This window comes from Myotis davidii, unplaced genomic scaffold (assembly GCF_000327345.1).
Source record: "Myotis davidii unplaced genomic scaffold, ASM32734v1 scaffold143, whole genome shotgun sequence".
In the NCBI taxonomy this organism is placed as follows: Eukaryota; Metazoa; Chordata; class Mammalia; order Chiroptera; family Vespertilionidae; genus Myotis; species Myotis davidii.
Window position 1 is genome coordinate 337,145 of NW_006294876.1, and position 20,751 is coordinate 357,895.

General features: G+C 36.0%; 1 protein-coding gene across 3 annotated transcripts in view; it reads left to right on the plus strand.

The window, feature by feature from the left end:
- CDH18 (cadherin 18) overlaps nt 1–20,751 on the plus strand; it is a 338,421-nt gene that overhangs the window by 108,314 nt on the left and 209,356 nt on the right. For all 3 annotated transcript variants that reach the window (XM_015567640.1, XM_015567641.1, XM_006769443.2), the window contains exon 2: nt 18,301–18,785. In XM_015567640.1, coding sequence (XP_015423126.1) covers nt 18,558–18,785 — 228 coding nt within the window. In that variant the 5' untranslated portion in view covers nt 18,301–18,557. The remainder of the gene's footprint in view (nt 1–18,300; nt 18,786–20,751) is intronic.

The following is a 20,751-nucleotide window of genomic DNA, read 5'->3' on the forward strand; positions in this document are numbered from 1 at the left end:
TTAACTTATCAACCAATTCTTTAGACTTGACCTTCAAAATATATCTAAAATGTGGCCTTCTCACTCTCTCAAGTCCAAGGTTCCCTTACCTCTCCCTTGGCCACTTGTTGCCATATTTCTGCCTTTGCCCTCTGTGGTCAGTTCTCAATGGAGCAGCAGCAGATTTGCTGAGTTAAAGCAAGCCATCCCCCTCCTTGGCTTTAATCAGCCTAGTATTCAGATTCAAAGCCAACTTCTTCCTGGGATCCTGACGTGATCTGCCCCTCCCTGACTTCTCGGACTGTATCTCCTTTCTGACTGTCCCACCCCCTGCCACCTCACTGCTCTTGGAAACAAATCTCAGATCCAAGGCTAATCCTGCCTGATTATCCTCCCTCAGTATCCCCACCACAAGCACTCACCTCCTGCAGATTGATGCCAAAAGGGAAACGGAAGCTCGATTGTTAATTTATGTCCACAATTTCTTACTACTGACTGACTCCAAGTTTACTGAGTCATGTAGGAGACACTGAGACCCTCCGTTGCTAAGAATCCAGGTTCTCTCTGTGGAAATAATTTAATAATCTATAGAATAATGTATCTTTATTTCTTTTCAAAATAATGAAATTATAGTTTTATTATTTTAGTTACTTCTACCCACATATTGATGAAATATAAAATAAAGTCAGATGGAATAAACTTTATATTTTCCTCCACACTTCTGCCTAACCTGAGAGGTACTGAAAAAGAAAATTATGAACTAAGAAAAGAGAAACACATATTTTGGAAAATAATTTATTTTTTTTCAATCATATTGTACTAAGCTTATTAAGAGATATTTAGAAGTGCATTCTGAATTATGCAATGAGGCTCACTTTTTTCTTCATGTCAATGTAATTCAGAGATATCTAGTATTGGAAGATATGTATCATCATTAGTCATAATAGTGCAATTTACACATGTGCCCAGTGTTGTTATATTCTTATAGGAAGATGGCTCACAATGTTCAAGGTCATAGATAGGATACACTGTCACGTGAAATGTTTTCGGTCAGGACTTCTTAAATGTTAGTGAGTATCAGGATCCCTTGTTGAGACACAGACTCCTGGCCCTGGAGTGGGACCTGGAAATCTGCATTTCTAATCGCTTCCTGGTTGAAGCTGATGCTGCTTGTGTATAGAGCATATTTCAGTAGCTCAATTTAAGTCAGGAACACTGGCTCAAGTTATTTTTCTATTACTTTTTCTTGGCCACTTCATGAATTCATTGAGCACCTTTATTGAAACAAAGTGAAAGCTTCAGACAATTATTAGGAAAAATCTTTTGCTGTAACATGCCTTTGGCTTTAACTAAGCAAATGCAGTTCATCTCAATAAAGACAAGAATATCTTTGCTTTCTCTCCCATTACCTCTAAATCCTTCTCTTTGTCTAAAAACTACCTTGAAAATGTCTTAAGTGAATTATCAGTTCGAAAGGGATTTTTAAAATGTATAATTTGGGTTCCCAAATACAGTAACTTCTTAATCTACATATTAGTTGGTAAACTTTGCTTTGCTTTAGTGGAGTTGAATCAGCATGCAGTTGTATCCTTTACAGCTAAAAAGAATAGTAATTATTAAAACATTACTAGTGGAAAACATATTGTGTTTTGAGGACCCAGCACAGCTGGGCTCTGCATACTACCTCAAGCACCAGATGTTCCATTTGCTGCCATTTGTTTAGAATTATTTACACACATGGATGGGAGAACAGAAGGGTGGGGAGGCACCAGGCATTCTTATTATCACAAAATGTGTAGAATTTTGGAGATAACACATGGAAATGGCTTAAAATAATATAAAGCTAGAAAATATACACAGGAAAATGTCTTCTTATCCAGTCCATTTCATCTGGTTTCCACTTCTTTCCAAATAGGAGATACTGTTCATTTATCACATATTACTTTAAAGATTTTTTTGCATGAACAAGTACATACAAATGCATTGATTGCCCTGCTTTTAAACACCATTTAGCACACTATATATGGTATTCTGAACTATTTCCTTTTGAAATATATATATATATATATTATATGATCTTTCCATACCCAATACATGAGAGGCCACCTAGTGTTCCATTGCAAATGGACCTGTCATCTCTTCAACTAGTCATCTGTATCCAGGCATAAGCAGGTAAATGTTAACAGGTAAACTTTGCTGTAACAGAACGATTCCATTGAACATGGTGTTAGCACAAAATAAATTCCACATAGATAATTTCCTATTTATGTGATTAAGTCTTAAAATGTCTCTCATATGAAATGAAAAGAATGTGCTAACCACCTTCATTCTTCTTTTCAATTTTAAATGGCCTGGTTTAACAATCTGTAGAAGAAATTGCTAGAGTAGAATTTATTAGAATTTATTTGCTTATAATATATGCTTTATATTTTTGTAGAAGTTGGCAAATGATCCTCCCATGGAATGGCCTGTTTTACATAATTGCCAGCCATGTGTAAGAGGGTACACCTCCTCCCCCTGCCTTGCCAAATGAGTTAGCATTTGGATTTCTAACAAACTGGTGAGTGAGAAATTGGATGACAGTGTAGTTTTAATTTACATGTCTCTTAAGATGAGTGAAATTGATGATTTTCTTAGTATGTCTAAAAGCTTTGTAATGTTTTCTTCCCTGTGAATTGCCCATTGTACACATTGCCCAATTTGGAGGAGTGAGGTTACTGAGCCCTTTGCCTGCTCTGCTTTTCAGCTTCATGCCATGTAGACATTTTCAGTTTTTATAAACTGATTTTAACAATCTTTTATTTTATTATTTCAGAAGTAATAAAACACACACATATACACACACACACAAAGGTCTCCCATATTATAGCTGAATACAGTTTGTGGCTAGCACTATAGTTATCCAGATTAGTTGGCTTATTTATGTAGCTCATCATTTCTTGCTAGAGACAGGTTGCTTTCAGGAAATTTGCTGTTTGTGTGATCAGGGGGTGCAGGCTTACCTGCTCAGCCTTGCTGAACCACACTGGACTGGATCCCAGAGGGTGTTTTGCCAACCTGACACCTTTCTCCCATACAATGTCCCATCGCACCCTCACCCTCAGGAAGTTTACTTTTTGCTGAAATTCACTACTAATGACTCCACTTCCTCCTGAGATCTCCTTCAATGGTTCCTTACCTCCATGTCCTTCATGTAACACGTGGAAATCACTTTGGTTCATTCCAAAACTTTTTGAAAAATCTCATGTTATTTTTTTAAAGGGAGAGGTAGAAAGAGATAGAAGCATCAATGATAAGAGAGAATGATTGATCAGCTGTCTCCTGCATGTCCCCTACTGGGGACTGGGCCTAGAACCTGGGCATGAGCCCTGACTGGGAACTGCACCATGACCTCCTGGTTCATAGGTCAATGCTCAACCACTGACCCATACTGGCTGAGCACATATCATTTAGATTCTAGAGATTAAATGTTGTCAGGGACAGAATATTAATGTTCCCCCAAATTCTATGTTGAAACCCCAACTTCCAGGGTGGCTGTATTGGGAGATGGGACCTCTAAGGAAGTAAAAAGGTTAAATGAGGCCATAAGGATAGTGATCAGATAGGATTACTGTCTTTATAAAAAGAGACAAAAAGAGACACCAGAGAGCTGTTCTTTCTCACTTTCTCCTTCTCTCCTCATTTTCATGAATCAAGAAATACAAAAAGGTTGACTCCTAAGATAGGTAATGGGGAAGGGAGAATATATGCGTTTTAATATAGCTATTAGAGCAGATGTGAATCAAACGAACTTTAGGATCTCATGACCCTCCTATTTGGATGCAAGTGCTCACAAGTAAATTCACATGATCTAGTCCAGCAGGGAGATGTTTTACAACTGTTTGGTTGCCTTACTCAAATGGACACAATTCTAATTACACTTGAGAGATTTATACAGGCCAGGCAGTTGGAGATATTATCTTAGGGAATAATTTTATCATCCACATGGAACACTTGTTATTAGTCTTATTTCAGGCATGTGAACTCAGAGTCCAGCAGATATGTAGCTTGCCTAGTTAACACAGTTTACTAATGATGAGTGGCAGAGCCAAAATTCAAACTCAGATCAGACTGACTCCAAAGTCCTGCTTTTCAACTCCACCACCCAGCCAGTCCAGATAGTCTCTTCAAAAAGGACAAGCTATACAATAAAGAGTTTTCTCTCTAATTTGATAACTTACAAAGTTAACGCAATATAGGTGAAATAGTGTAAACAATTGTTTTTTCTATTTAACCACATTTAAAATGAGCTTAGTTCCAAAACCATGTAAAAATGCTAAGCCAAACACCATGCACAAATTAATTGCTTTAAAAAAAGAATGTGACAGAATATTCTAGCAGCTAATAATGAAAAACCCTGGTTTTCTCTTGGGTTTAAATGTGCAGGTTTTAAATTAATCTTTTGAGACAAAAGAGGCTTGTTGTCTACTGATTTGAAAGAGTAAATGCTTTCTAAGGATACAGTGTTCATGGGGGAAGATATTGAGTATTTAAATTATTGTACATTTTAAAAATTATGTGATATATATTAGTTGGAAATAATGTTAGGTTTATAGTCAACAGAAAAGGCTGGTTAGTATAATAAAATATCAACACTGATTTCTTCATTTTCTTCCTTCATCTCTATTTGTTTGGTGTAGCTTTCAATTGTTATTTTTAATATTCTGGGATATATATGCATATTAATTTTTATCTATGGGAAGAAGAACTTAGAATCCAGGGAAGAAAAGGAGGATCTTTGTTTTGTTTTGTTTCCTAAATTTTTCCCCTTTATCCCAGTTCTATTGTTTTTATTTCTTTATTTTCTAATCATGAACAGGTAACACTTTTATAATAAGAACAAATAATAAAATCATAATAATGTTTTCAGGATAAAAAGCTAGACCAAGGAAATATGCATTTAATAATTTGGAAAGGAAAGGGGATATAAACACCTACTAAATATTCCCTATAATGATATGCCAGCTGGAAACCCTTTATTTTTGTAGTACCACAAAGTAGTGATAATATTAATAAATGTGGAAAATTCCCTGGTAAATATATTCATATTATCTAATAATACACTGTAGGCCATTACACAGTTTTGTTGTTTTATTTTCACCATGATTCAACAAAGTGATACTTTAGTAGCCAACAAGAGTTAACTGTCCACAGGGAATTGATTACAATCAGGAGAACTCTCCTTATTTTCAGATTTTTAAAATAATTTCATTATGTGAACATATTACCTGTTTTCTAATTCCTAAGAGCTATAAAATAGCATAAACAAGATAATGCAATAACTGGAAATATGAACATCAAATTGCAAATAAAAATTCAATGAATGTTCTGACAGTAAAAGTAAATCCTTTTATTTTTTAGCTCCTTTAAAAGTTAGATATGGAGCCCAGCCTGGCCCATTGATTGAGTGTCGACCTATGAATCCGGAGGTCATGGTTCCATTCCTGGTCATTGCACATGCCTGGGTTATGGGTCCGATCCCCAATAGGGAGCATGCAGGAGGCAGCCGATCAATGATTTCTATTAATATGTCAAAATTTAGTAATATCTGAAAAATATTAGGGTTAAATTTTTTATATAGGTCTGATAGACTGATAGCAAAATAGTAGATGAAGTTCCTCTACAATTTCTCTATAGCCTTATTATTTACCGTAAACCAACATCTAAAAGGAAAAACTCTCTTATTTAAATAACCCACTTATGTTGAAGTAGTTCCTAGAGTTTATCCTACTTTTTAAGGACAGGAGAATCAGATTCATTTAAGCCTTAAGCTCTTTATCTTATTGAACCTATTTGAAGACATTTAAATATGTATGACTTCCAGTTTTCTAAGGTGGTAGAAATATAGATAATGGTAATGTGGGAGAAAAATTACATTTGTTCTAAGCATTTGTATAGTTGATTATCATAATGTATAATCTCACTTTTGAATTTTAGGATAGTACACTGGATATAATAAAGACAAAGCATTCCTTATTTTTATCTTTAAATTTTTTGGATAGAAAAAAATGTAACAAAAATAAATGAGTCAATTGCTGAAATGTGATATCTATATAACAAAATAAAATTACTTATTAACTCATATTAAGGGCATATGAATAAAAAAGAGTTCTGATTTTTTTTCTCATATAATACTAACTACAATTTACAGGGTAAGTACTATTACCATCCAGGAAACTGAAACTTTGAGATGTCAAATAGTTTTTTATTGTTTTTGTTTTTAAAAAAATGTATTTTTATTGATTTTAGAGAAGAAGGGAGAAGGAGAAAGAGCTAGAAACATCAACGATGAGAGAAAATCATAGGTTGGCACACCCCTTACTAGGTATCAAGCCCGCAACCTGGACATTTCCCCTGACCAGGAATCGAACCAGTGACCTCTTGGTTCCTGGGTCAACATTCAACCACTGAGCCACACCTGGCTGGGCTCAGATAGCTTAATCTCAAGGATCCATGGCAAGGAGACAGAAGCATAATGATTCAAACCTATGTGTAATTAAATCCAAGGGTAGAGAAAGAGATTGAACTCAAATAGAACTGGGTTTAAAGTCTCATCTCTCAGGCAAGCGAGTTCAATGCTATGCATTTTAGTAACTTCAAGTAGAAAATGATCATAAAAAATTGAAATAAGATAATTGCCTTAAGCATATAGCCCATTACATGGCATTTAGTATATATATTTAAAAGGCTGATTTCTGTTACCTCTATAAATACATATAAATTAAATCCAATCTAAAAGATAGGCTATGGTATCTGGCTGTTGTATAAAGACACCAATTTAATTAGTGGTATTATTATTTTTCCCCTAAAACACTTTGTTCTCTAGGCTTTTATGGCACCCCACCTACCCTCATCCACAGCTCCAAACTCTGCATATTTCTTTTAATTCTTTTAAAAAATTTATTGAACTTATTGGGGTGACATTGGTTAAATATATATGTGGTGTGTGTGTGTGTGTGTGTGTGTGTGTGTGTGTGTGTGTTTCAATTGCACAATTCTATGACACATCATCTGTATATTGTGTTGTGCGTTTGCCACCCATTGATCAAGTATCCTAACATCACCATTTATCCCCCCTTTACCTTCTACTTGCTCCCACCTCCTTTTCCCACTGGTAATCACCATATTGTTGTCTGTGTCTGTGAGTCTTTTGTTTGTGTTTTAGTTAATCCCTTCACCTTACTGTGTCTATGAGTGTTTTGTTTGTTTTTTAGTTAATCCCTTCACCTTCCCCCACCCCCTCTCCCATCTGACAGCTGTCAGTCTGTACTCTGTATCTATGAGTCCATTTCTATTTTATTTGTTTATTTTGTTCATTAGATTCCACATACAAGTAAAATCATATGATATTTGTCTGATGGCTTATTTCACTTAGCAGAATACTGTGCAGGTCCATCCATGCTCTTGCAAATCCTCTTCTTCTAATGCTAATGAATGTCTAGTACTCAGCCCCATGACCTACACCCTTCTCTACTTTAGTCTCTTCTAACATGCCTTTATTACTCTATGACTTTAATTTCTGTCAGTATCACACTAATTCTCATGTGGTGACATCAGTGCACAGATCTGTTTGACTGTCTTCATCATGTGATAGCATATAAGGGAATAGTGTCAGGGTGAAAGTGTTGCCAGGTAGATATAATAGGCTTACAAGCTTATGTAAGAGTTGACTATAATGGTAAGCATATGATTGTAATGGTTGAAGGTGAATATGAACCTAAGTAGAAATATAAAATTCTATCAAACACCATTTCATTTAAAAACATTTATAAAAGGCATCATGCATGCCTTTTCATTTGGGATATTTTATCACATTTTCTCACTAATTAGATTTCAGAAGTACAATATTCAGAGTTAAACAATGTTAAGGCTTCCATAGACATATTTTCTGTAGAAAACTATAACACCATTTAAAATTCAAAGTATGTTTGGCTCCATATTTTACATGAAACTTTGGCATATCAATAGCATGATAAATTGTTTTACACATACTTTTCTACAAATAGGAATTAAGATGAGTTATATTTTAGTTAAACCAACAAGTTTCTGTATACATTAAAGAAACTAAAATACCCCAGGAGGGAAGAATTATATTCCTATTTTTCATATGAGAAGATAAACCTCTTTGCTATAGAAGTGGTTGAAAGAAATATACTACAGAAAAGCTTACAATTTTCAGTTTCATTGTAGGCATATTATTCCCACCATGAAGTATCTTTTTGGGTATGAGTCACTTTGGGGCATTTATGTTTTTACTTTCTAAAATGTATGTTTTCAAAAACCTTTTCAAAACATATGGGAGACATTTTTAAATACTGCATATATTATACATTACAAGAATAGAAAACCAGAGCTCTAAGAAAAGACACAGTATTACACAGTCATTATCAAGACATTATGCAAATACTGTTTCTTAATGTTTAGCTTTAATTTATTTTCAGGGTATATAAAATCCAGATTATAATTAAAATATATTCTTATATTCAGATCATGGGAAATAATTCTAGTACATTGACATGATGCATATAACACAATATTTCCTGTAAAGAGAATGCTGTTCTTACTTTTAAGAGCCATATATTTATTTTTATTTTCCCAGCAATTTGGACGGAATCATCCAGGTTCCCTTGATGGTGTCCATAACACTAACTAATTCTCATAAAGATGCCATGAGGTTATTAGTCCTATTCTATAGATAAGAAATTTGGCTACGGTCACATGACTAGTACATGCGATGCTCAGAACTGATGCGAGCACAAATTGGTTTTATTTGTTCATTTAACTGAGCCTTGACTATTTGTACAAGATTGTGTTATCATTAAGATAACAGAGATCAAAGTTTAATTCTGATAGGTGGTTACCTTCTAGTTTGGAAGACATAAAAAGTTGTGTATGTCATGTGATAAATATGACTGTAAGGGAGGAAAAAAAAATCCTTTTACCTTTTAGGTTCTTTACTGGGGTTCCTGTAATAAGAAATATTAACAAGACAAAGGCATATTACCATAGTTAATGTAATTTATACATGACATGGGGCCCTCATTAGGAAATGAACACCCAGAGAAGCAGTTTAAGCTGGGCACTTATGAGTTAGACAAAGAGAGGAATAAATTGTAGAAAAGCGACAGAGCATCCCTAGTCAGTTTGGCTCAGTGGATACAGGTCCTGGGTTCAACTCCAGTCAAAGGCATGTACCTTGGTTGCAGGCTCCTCCCCAGCCCGGGCCTTCATCTGGGGGCAACCAATCAATGTGTTTCTCTCACATTGATATTTCTCTCTATCGTTCCCTCTCTTCCACTCTCTATAAAAATTAATGGAAAAAAATATCCTCAGGTGAGGATTAAAAAAAAAAGTGACAGGTCATAAGTTAGTTAATTGGTTAAAGAAGTGACTAGAAGGATAAGAGTTTGTTTAGCAATGTTTACTCATACAGATTTCTGTTGGCCTTGACCATTCTTGGTGAAAGAATGTTTCTTTCCTTCTTATATAAGGAGAACATCTTCTATATGGGAGTTTTATTTCCTAATTTTAGGAAGTCAGAGTTCCTTTTTTGTATCTGGCGTTTTACAAGTGCCTTTAACTTAAAATAATATATATGCCAAAGTGGCCTGTTCTGAAGTGGCATATTCTGAATTCCTTCATGAGAATTAGGGAACAAGGGACTTTGGGAACAGAGTTGCTGGGATCTAAGGTCTTGCTTGGGAGACTGACTTTTTTTAATAATTAAAACAGAGAAATGGGCTTTTTATTTAGAAGAAAAAGCTTACACAGAGGCACCAAGGCTAGCAAGAGCACAGTATAGCCAAGAGACAGGGAGCATATTACAGTGTGAGCAGGTCATGGGATTTCCTGGATGAGAGATGGGGAAAGGTACCAAATATGGAAAAGCTATGAATTTCATATGAAAGTTTTTTTTAGTTATTCTGGAAGTGATGTCAACATAGAAGAATTTTAAGCAGGGGGGGTGTTATATGTAGCTAGAGGACATATATCAATGGGAAAGGCATTAGAAGAGACCTTTGGACAAGTGTCACCCCTGCAATGTGCATTGCATAATATCTATGTTGCCGATGACACAGATAAGCATAAAGTAGGACTTCTGACTTCAGAGGAAGAAGACAGGAAAGCAAGATCTGCATATTTTAATACCTGTGATGAAAATTGCAGAGCAGACTATCACCGAAAATAAATTCCCTGGAATTTATAATAGAGCGCCATCCATTGTCTTCCCATGTTTTTCATTCTGATTTTTCTTTCCTTTCTTTCCTTCCCCTGTACTTTATTCCCCAAACCCTACCCCAAATCCAAAACCATGGAGAATGTCCTGCCTCAGCTCAATGGTTGTTAAAGTAGCATTAAGTTCAGCTCTGGGAAATAGGAACACAAAATGATTGTGGCTTTCTTTAATATATATATATGATTTCAGAGAGGAAAAGAGAGGGAGAGAGAGAAGGAAATATCAATGATGAGAGAGTCATTGATCGGCTGCCTCCTGCACACCCCCCACTGAGGATCAAGCCCACAACCTAGGCATGTGCCCTGACCATGAATGGAACCATGACCTCCTGGTTCATAGGTCTATGCTCAACCACTGAGCCATGCTGGCCAGGCTGACTGTGGCTTTAAAAAGGCTGACTTTTTTTCTCTCTCTTAACTCAGAGGAAGGCAGGCCAGAGCTCATCTGACAGCTGCTCTGTAGGGTCCTCTGGGATCGAGTTACTTGGCTCTTCTCTCTCCAGGCTATGATACTCATTCTAGTCACAATCCAGGATTCATGTGGCAAAATAGAAGGAGGGGAAAGAGAACTTAAAATGAATGTCAACAGTCTTCTGAGGAAGGTTTCTGGAAAGTTAACAGACAGTACTTCTGTTTGTATGCCATGGGCTAGAACTTAGTAATTGAACAATATTCAACTACAAGTGAGGCTAAGAAACGTAGTCTTTGTACTGGGAAAGTGGAGTGTAGGAATTTTTGTTTGGAAAGATGCATAGGATATTCGGTGACAGAAACCAGAGAGTGAGGACACTAGGAATCTTTGCACCAGTAGGATTCCTTTAGTATTTTTTATTTATAATATCAAACTAAATAACCATTTAAAGTTTACTTTTTAAATATACATTGATTTCAGAGAGGAAGGGAGAAGGAGAGAGAGATAGACATTAATGATGAGATAAAGTCATTGATTGGCTGCCTCCCTGCATGCCCTCCACTGGGGATTGAGCCAGCAACCAGAGCATGTTCCCTAACCAGGAATTGAACCAGCAAACTTTTGGTGTACGGGACTAAGCCCAACCAACAAACCCATACCCGCCAGGGCTATTTTCATAGTGTTTTAGTCAACATAGTAGAAATATTTCATGCACATATTTTGCACCATGTAATGAATAAGATGTGACTGATAATGCTACAGAATATGTGCCATTGTAAAGTTTATTAATGCACATTTGGCTCAATATTTGAGTGGCTTCCTTAAATTCTAATTTTCTCTATGTTAAAAGAACCTGGGAGAAAAAGCAGGTTTTTGTTGATAAAATGTAACTGTTTGTTTTCCAATACTTTTCTTTCTTTGATTGTGACAGGCTTTTAAGTGAAAATCAAAGTATAATGTTAACCAAATCCACGAGCGCTTTCTAAAAGTTTTTCTGTAACATGTTCTTACAATTAATTACTTTCAATTGAAACTTGGCATTTTAACACCACTCGTGTTGTACAAACCCTGAATTAATTTGTCTATTTCCCATTTATTTATTACTACATTCAACAAATGTTTATTTAACGGTGACAATATGAAAGGGACTTCACTAGCCAATACTGGAGATGGAAATTACATAGACATGGCATGAAAACCCTACAAAATACAACACAAAGAGCCCATTAAATGGTTCCTATATCAATACTTAGAATGCTGGTCTGCAATACTGAGAAAGCAGTTACATTGAACTATGATAGCCAGAATTTTAAATGAAGGATTTGAGATCTTGCCTTACTTTCAAGCTAATAAGTTATGCTACAAAAGATTAATAGGTGCTGGCAGAGAATATGAGACTACATCAGAAACAAGACTATCTTACCGATAGTGCAGAAGGTACCTTAAGTTTGCCTTGCTCCTCATATCCACGGGGGCAACTTGGAGAAGCCCAGGTACAGGCCACACACACACAGTTGAGGAATCCTGATTGATAAATTTCCAGTTTTGTATGGGGTCTGCTAGCACATTTCTCCAACCTAGAAGAAGATCATGCCCTGTCAAAAAAAAAATTTGCCCTCTGCCTGGAAGGACGGTTCCAGCTTTCTTCCAAGGCTGTTTGTACACATATATCCTTGAGAAGATAGCATGAAAGGAATCTCTGTCTGCCTTTCTCAGATGTGAAGAATGAAAAAGACCCAGAGAGAATTGTCTCTAAAACATAGGCATCTTTGTGGAGAAATACCCTTTATTCTAGGTCTCAGAGGATAAGGTTTACTAAATAGACTTTGGACAGTAAGGCTCTTAAGAAAATTAGAATTGAGCCTGGCCAGCATAGCTCAGTGGCTGAGCATCGATCAATGAACCAGGAGGTCACAGTTTGATTCCCAGTCAGGGGACATGCCTGGGTTGCAGGTTGGATCCCCAGTGTGGGGGGGTGTGCAGGAGGCAACCAGTCACTGATTTTCTCATCATTGATGTTTCTATGTCTCTCGCACTCCCCTCATCTCTGAAATCAATAAAAATATATTTTAAAAAAGAAAAAAATCAGAATTGAATGAGCCATTCAGGGAGCAATACCTGTAATCACAAATTTAATGTTTTCATCACCATCTCTATGAAGTTTAAGTGAATATTTCCAACAGAAAAACACAATATGTAAAAGTTAATGCTTCCTAATTTATTTGTCATTTACACATTTCATCATATTTTAGAGTCACATTTTAATACATATGTACATATATGTATGTATACTTTAAGCAAATGCAATTTATTATGTCCAAATCTTGGTGCTATGAGAATATTTTGAAATGGTCAGATTACAAGTGAAAATATCTATTTGAGAGACAATTTGGGAATAAAATTGCAACAAATTTAGGTGGAGCCTTCTGCAATTTCATGTGGTTTATGAGTATTGGATTTTGACTAAGCAGGAGCTATTTAATCCAATTGACACTGATGGAGAAGAGTATGATTAATTATTAAACATATAAATTATCAATTGAGAAGGAAAAAGTCCAGAGTTGTGGATAAAATGTTAAATATAATGAGTAAAGGACAAGAAGGTGAAACAAAAATTCAGAAGTCAATATCAATGGAAATTAAACAAGAGCTAGACTTAGAACAGGAGAATGATACTGATATTGTTGATCATTGGATCTGAAATAGATGGAAACCATAGATTCAGGGTCAGACAAATATCTGAGAATGCACCTTGCAAGCAGTGGGTGTTGGGCTTGTAATCACTAGCTCAAAAAATAACTGAAAGTTTTAGAACACACATCCTGAACATAAGTAAGTAAATACATACATACATATGTACAAACATATAATAAAAATTTATTTCTTAAAGTAAAACATTGGCTTCTGTTAAGGACTTATAACTTTCATCTTATATAAGTACATCAGAATTCAAACCTAATTTAAGTTTCCTTATACTTAAATCTGCCTGACAGTGTGATGGATTTTAATAATTCATCATGGGAGGGTTAAGTTTCATTCTTTTCAAGATGAGTCATCTTCTCATGAGGAACAGCCTTTTCATCTGATGGATTTGCAGTCTGACAAATGTGCATTAAGCAATATGTTCCCATTGACATGTGCTTCTCCATACAGGATATCCTATACATCTCACAGTGAAAGCAGTTCCAAAATATATGGACTTTCCATCATACTCTATCTTCCTTTGACATTTTCTATTTAAACTAAGCTTGCTCTCTGCAAAGTCAGACAGATTCCTACCAATAATGTATAATGCCATAGTTGGGAAAATGGTGGCAATTATAACTCTAGGCTTTTTGAATATGTAAAATAATATATCACCCCACACTTATGGAGAATGGAACGGCAGATTCATGAAATAAAATTGACAAAGTATATTTTAAAAAGACATTTTCAAAACAAGAAAAGAAGCAAAGAAAGTTTCTTATGAAACAAGAGAGAGAAAACCTAAGACATTCTCTACACCTCTTTGGAATCTCAAGTTTATAATCCAAGAACATATTGGTAAGAAAAGTCAGTCAAAAGACCAAGTTACAAGCAGTTACTTTTGGGGTAAATGTGAGGATTATTTTGTTGAAAATAGTGTTTCTTCAGTGCTCTCTGGCAGAATGACTGTATTGAAGAGTTATAAACGGCTGATATTTAACCTTGGGCAATGTGAGTAACTCTGTAAGTAAGAAAAGTCATTTGTAAATGAAGCGTGGTTATTAAATCAGAAAGTCAAAGAATTAGATAGCTGAACATTCTTAAAGATAATTCAAATACAAATCTTTCTTCATAAATGAGAACTGCGAAGCTCAGAGAGTAAAATGCTCACATAAATGTGATAGTTTTCTATAAAATGGACATTTGAGGTCATGTTCTTGACTAAGTGCAGTGTTACCAATTCTAATACCAAAGAGGGACTAGCCACAGAAGCAAGAGGACTAGTCTCTTGCAGCAAAGTTGCATCACTGAGATTAAGTACTGAGCAGAGGAGAGAGGCCTGCATTACACACTGTTACAAGTAATGCATTATTTGGAAATACTTTTTTGTTTTGTGAAAATAATGCTTTTTACAGAGAAGGTTCTTGTTTTCAAAGAGTAAAGGTCAACTTGGCTGTGGACAGCAGCAAATACATTTATTGTATAGCCATCAAAATTGATGAGGAGCCTTAAGAATTAGGTTTATCAAAGAGTAAATACCAACAGAAATGAGGCAGTGAGAAGCAATATTAAGTACTTGCCTCTGAAACTGTGTAGAATGACTCTTAATTTGCGCAGCTGTCACTGACTTTATCCATCATAGCTGCCAGACTGACCACCGCTACATCTGGCTGTTGAGACCCTTACCCTGCTGTGAAACGTTTCTTAATGTTCACTACATACATCCATCATCTGTTCCAGGGTGTTGGAGTGTGTGACCAACTTGTATGTCACACATGCAATTTCTGATTAAAAAGTTAGAAGATGAGCCCGATCGGCGTGGCTCAGTGGTTGAGTGTTGACCTCTGGATGTCACAGTTGGATTCCCGGTCAGGGTATATGCCTGGGTTGTGGGCTCAATCCCCAGTGTGGGGCTCGCAGGAAGCAGCCAATCAAAGATTCTCTCTCGTTCTTGACATTTCTATCTCTCTCTTCCTCTCTCCACCTCTCTGAAATCAATGAAAATATATTGAAAAAAAAAAGAAGAAGAATGTGTCTGGTTCCTAGGTGTTTCGATGTGAAAGTTAAGAATTCTGTCATCAGAATTCCTATATTGGAGTGTTCCATGAAAAAAGGATGGGTGTTTAAATGCTGCTTAGTAAAAAAAAAAAAAAAATGACAAGAGTCTACAGTGTATTTCTATTGTGGTATTCTCATTCATTGGTTTTATTATTTTTATTTTTATTCTTTCTCACCTATGCAAGGGTTGACTTCCAGAAGTAGAGCAGAACATTTTCATATATGGAGTCTATCCTCTCATGATATAGTAAATAAAATTAGTATCAAAAGTACAGTAGTTCTTTCATTCCACATATCCTTATTCACCAATTTTTATAACTGTTGTAATAGATATTCACAAGCATGTAATGAATATATAGATTAAAATGTATTTATATATTTTTAGAATAGCACATAAGATTATTATTTTATATTTTTAAAAAAATATATTTTATTGATTTTGTACAGAGAGAAAGGGAGAGGGATAGAGAGATAGAAACATCAATGCGAGAGAAACATCGATCAGCTGCCTCCTGCACACTCCCCACTGGGGATGTGTCTGCAACCAAGGTACATGCCCTTGAACGGAATCGAACCTGGGACCCTTGAGTCCATAGGCCGACGCTGTGTCCACTGAGCCGAACCGGTTAGGTCAAGATCATTATTTTTTAAAAATCTCATTCAGTATATCAATAATGCATTACAAAAGCCACTTTTTTGCCCTTTACTCATGAATTATGCTTTGTAAAACAATTTAGCATAAAAAAGATGTTAATTTCATTTAACAATCACACCAAGTGGTGTGAAAGTATTAAGATAAAACCTTCTGTATATTCATCAACTTTACTTCAAAGAATAAAGGCTAGTTAAAGTTTCTTATTTTGAAATTTGCTATTTAAAAGAAGAAAGAAAACTTCAATATAAAATCGTTCAATTTATTAGATAAACTGGAAAGGATATTAAAATTACTTACACCACAATGAGAAATTGAGACTTGAAGAAATTATATGATTCAAATAGGTACATATAGTAAGGAAATTGTCAAAAAGAGGAAGAAAACCTGTATTTTCTGACTTTCCTATGCTCTTACTATGTTGGAACTAGAATTGCATTTCTCTTTTTAAGTCTTTATTTTTTAATTTTTATTGTTGAAAGTATTACATATGTCCCCTTATTTTTCTCATTGAGTGAAAAACTGTCCTTTACTTTCAAAAGTATCACACAATTTAATTTTATTTGCCAGACGATTAAAATGAATTCCCAGTTCTTGTCCAATACAATACTTGCACAACCGTGAGGTCAACATTACTGTTAACCCTAATTTGTGGACAAATATACTGGAAGGGAAAGCACCTTGCTCTGGGCCTCATGTGATTTAAAAAGAAAAAAAACACTATCACTTTTTATTAATTTCAGAGAAGAAGGAAGAAGGAGAGAGAGATAAAAACATCAATGATGAGAAAGAAACATTGACAGGCTGCCCTCTGCATGTCCCACACTGGGGATCAAGCCTACAACTTGAGCAGTGTCCTGACTAGCAATTGAACTGTGACCTCCTGGTTCATAGGTTGATGCTCATCCACTGATCCACGCCGGCCAGGCTCATGTGATCTTTTTATTCATTTCCCACTCATTATAAACATTTTTACCAACTGTATAAAAGAGGTATATAATGACTGATTATTTATGCTCAATTTTTGAAATAATTTATATTGCCATGTCAAACATTTTGTGATTCATTTAGATCCACATTTCAGTTTGTGCTGATTTACAGGGTTGAATTTAATAGACTGAGAAAGTGATTCATCTAATATTTTTGCAAGATGGAATAGCTATAATCTTGAATCAGGATAATTTTTCTAAACACATACTGAAATACACACACACAAAGGCAGTAGAACTTGCTACACAGTTTTATTTTTCAATAAGCTAATAATATCAGTCACCATTTTCTCTACCAACTAATTTCTTATCTTCCAGAAATCGTTCTCAAGTTTTACTTTATTGTCCAGTTGTACTAAAACCTAAGTCCAAGTCTGCAACATTTCATTTGAAAAAAAAACACCTTTTTCCTTTACGTTCTTTTTGCCACCCTCTTTTTTTCCTTACAACTTACCTTGGAAGGCTACAAATATACAATTAATAACACTACAATTATGTGTAGTGTTACTCCCATCCTTTAATATATGCCTCGCCTATATGTTAAGCCTGCGCCATAGAGTAGTTATCTGCGGGCCTATCAAAATCCATGCAAGCCATGACCGAGCCAGTTGATATTCTTACTTATGATCAATTGTGCCAATCTGCTCTCTGAGAATGGAGTAACTTTCAGTTTCATTTTTTCAGCCATTGTCCTTTTTTTGTTTTATTTTACTTACTAAGCAGCTTAAGTGACTGCTGGATTGTTGTGATGGTCTGTGACAATTTGTCAACTCTATGGTATATTTTGTTGAAGTTCAGTGAGTCACATGTAGTAGACAATTAATGTCCAGTACAGTTTTATCACATCCAACAAAACTGAATAAAAATAAACAAACAAAACATTTGCACTTAGCATGGAGTCCCTAATAGATCATGTATTGTAAGCAGTCATACTACACTCAGGCATGTGCACACACTCATCATCAGTTTTTGAACATTTAAACACTCCCGAGGGCTACATTTCTGTTGTTTCAAGAAACATATAAATATCCTAAATATACGTTTAGTCTAAATGTATATGAAGATTAGTAGTAAAGGGAGGAAGGTCCATGAAAAACATGTGCAGTGTACAGGCTTATGGATGTCTATATAATAATCTGCACATGTTCTTTCCTATCGGCATCTCTGCATAATAGTATATTTTGCATTCAGAGCAAATACTTAAACCTACCAGGTTTTGTTCTGTTTATAATTTTTTCTCTTTCCATTAGGTGGAAAATGGTTGCCTGTGTTCACCTACTGTGAAGACTAAGAATCAGACCACTGCAGTTTTGAATCTCTGAAGTGTTTCAGGATGTAAATGCAATCTGACCTTTCCCTGGTGGACGGTTAAATCATGGACACGCTAAACACTTTACTTTGGACTGTCCTTCCAAAGGATGCTTTGGCTTCTCTCTTGAATGCTCATTAAGCATTTGTAGCCAACAAGGAAAAGAAAGAAAACTGTGAACTGGAAAGTTATCTTACAATGAAAATTACGAGCACATCTTGCATCTGTCCAGTCCTCGTGTGTCTCTGTTTTGTGCAGAGGTGTTATGGAACTGCTCACCACAGCTCCATCAAGGTGACCAGAAATCAAACCAAGCACATCGAAGGAGAGACCGAAGTCCACCATCGTCCCAAAAGGGGATGGGTTTGGAATCAGTTCTTTGTTTTAGAAGAACATATGGGACCCGATCCACAATATGTTGGAAAGGTAAGGTTTTGATGTTTGGTCGGTTTTTCCTCCTTGGGGAAATTTTGAGGTGTTATTAGGGTTAAATGGGAATTGGATTTGAAGAGATATGGAGTAGTAAGTGAATCATGAAAAAGAATGCTGCAAGTTAAACTAAACAGTTTAAAATAAAGATTGCAAAAAATGAACTTTACCAATCAAGTCACATCTCTCTAAACATTGGTCCATGCATTCTAGACTGAATGTTCTTTACCAACATTTTACTGTTTCTGTTCTCATATATAAAATGAAAACACTTAATTGAATGCACAATTAACTAATTGTATCTTTATTACTATGCAGGTATATTTACAATGTCATTTATCAGTACATTAATATTTGCATTTTTAAAATTTATTGCATACACTAATGAGGCTAAAAAGAAGATGCTATATCATCACTATATTAATAAATATAGTTCTATTACAGAGATTGTATTTGAAATTGTCAGCCTTTATAAGCACATGGAGTTTTTTCTAATCCCCCAAATTATATTCCATAAAATTTTTGATATATTTTAAATAAATTAAATATACACTAAATGAACAGGTTTGGTTAAATGAAGTTGATAAGATGATCAGTAAATTCAGGCCAACTTTCCTTTCTCTCCCACCAGACAAAACAGCTTAATGGCTCACCAAACCCTATAGGAAATTGTGTGCTCAGTAAATGGGACAGTTTAAGCATGTGTCATCCAGGCTCTAGGGAGAACAATTGAGTGGGAAGTGCAGAGGTCTTCTGATGAATTACTCATCGATCTAGGAAGCAGCCCCACTTAGGTTAGTTCTGTACCTATGAGAAAAACAGCAAGTACAGCGGTTGAATCTCCATGACTGCAGGCTCCATCTCCCTGCTTGACTATTTATTTTCACTTTAGCATTGTCAGTACCAAAAAAAAAAAAGTACTTAATCCAAGCCATGGCGCTGCCTTAATGTGTAGGCAGTACAAGATCACAAGCCATCTGTTCCCCCCTTTGTCCAATGGGGGCTGGGTTGCAGCTGTATTTTCCGTACAAGGCAGGAGCTGTGGAGTCAGAATATGGAACACACAAAAAAAGATCTCAAACAATTCCATCATCCTCATATGCATATGAAAACAAGACCAAAAAACTTATTTTCATCCCATATATTGTTTTTTCCTACGAAGTATTCCATGAAGTAAATGGGAAAACATGTATAAAATAAAAGCATAGCATATTGAATTATTAGAAAATTATTTTTGTTATGAACTTCATAGTCCCTTTACTATCATCCTTAAAAAGGAGAGGAAAAAAGAACAACAAATTTTCCATCAGGAGTATCCTTAAATTCTTCATTTAAATTTTTTATGCATAGTTATATTTCACATTATGAAGCAAACTAGAAGCCTCATGCATGAAAATTCGTGCAAGAGAAGCCCTTCCTTCCCCCTGCTGTTGGCACCGGATTCCCTCCAGCACCTGGGACCCGGGCTAGCTTCCCTCAGGATGCCCACAGACACCCAGGACCCAGACTGGCTTCCCTCAGACCCCAACTTCATCAGGAAGAATGCCCAGAATGACATCCGGAAGATGTTGGGTCTAATTAGCATATTACCCTTTTATTATTATAGACTAGTGGCCCAGTACACTAAATCCATGCATGAGGAAGGTGTCCTTCAACCCGGCCTGCACCCTCTTCAATCTGGGACTCCTTGGGGGATGTCTGACTGCCTGTGGGGATCGGGCTTAAACTGGCAGTCAGACATCCCTCTTGAAATCCGGAACTGCTGGCTCCTAACCACTCATCTGCCTGCCTGCCTGACTGCCCCTAACCACTCTGCCTGCCAGCCTCATCACCCCCAACTGCCCCCCTTCTGGCTTGATCACTGCTAACTGCCCCACATCTGCTGGCCTTATCACCCCCAACTGCCTGCGCCCCTACTGGCCTGCTTGCCCCCCTCTGCCCCCCCATCAGCCTGCTCTTGCCC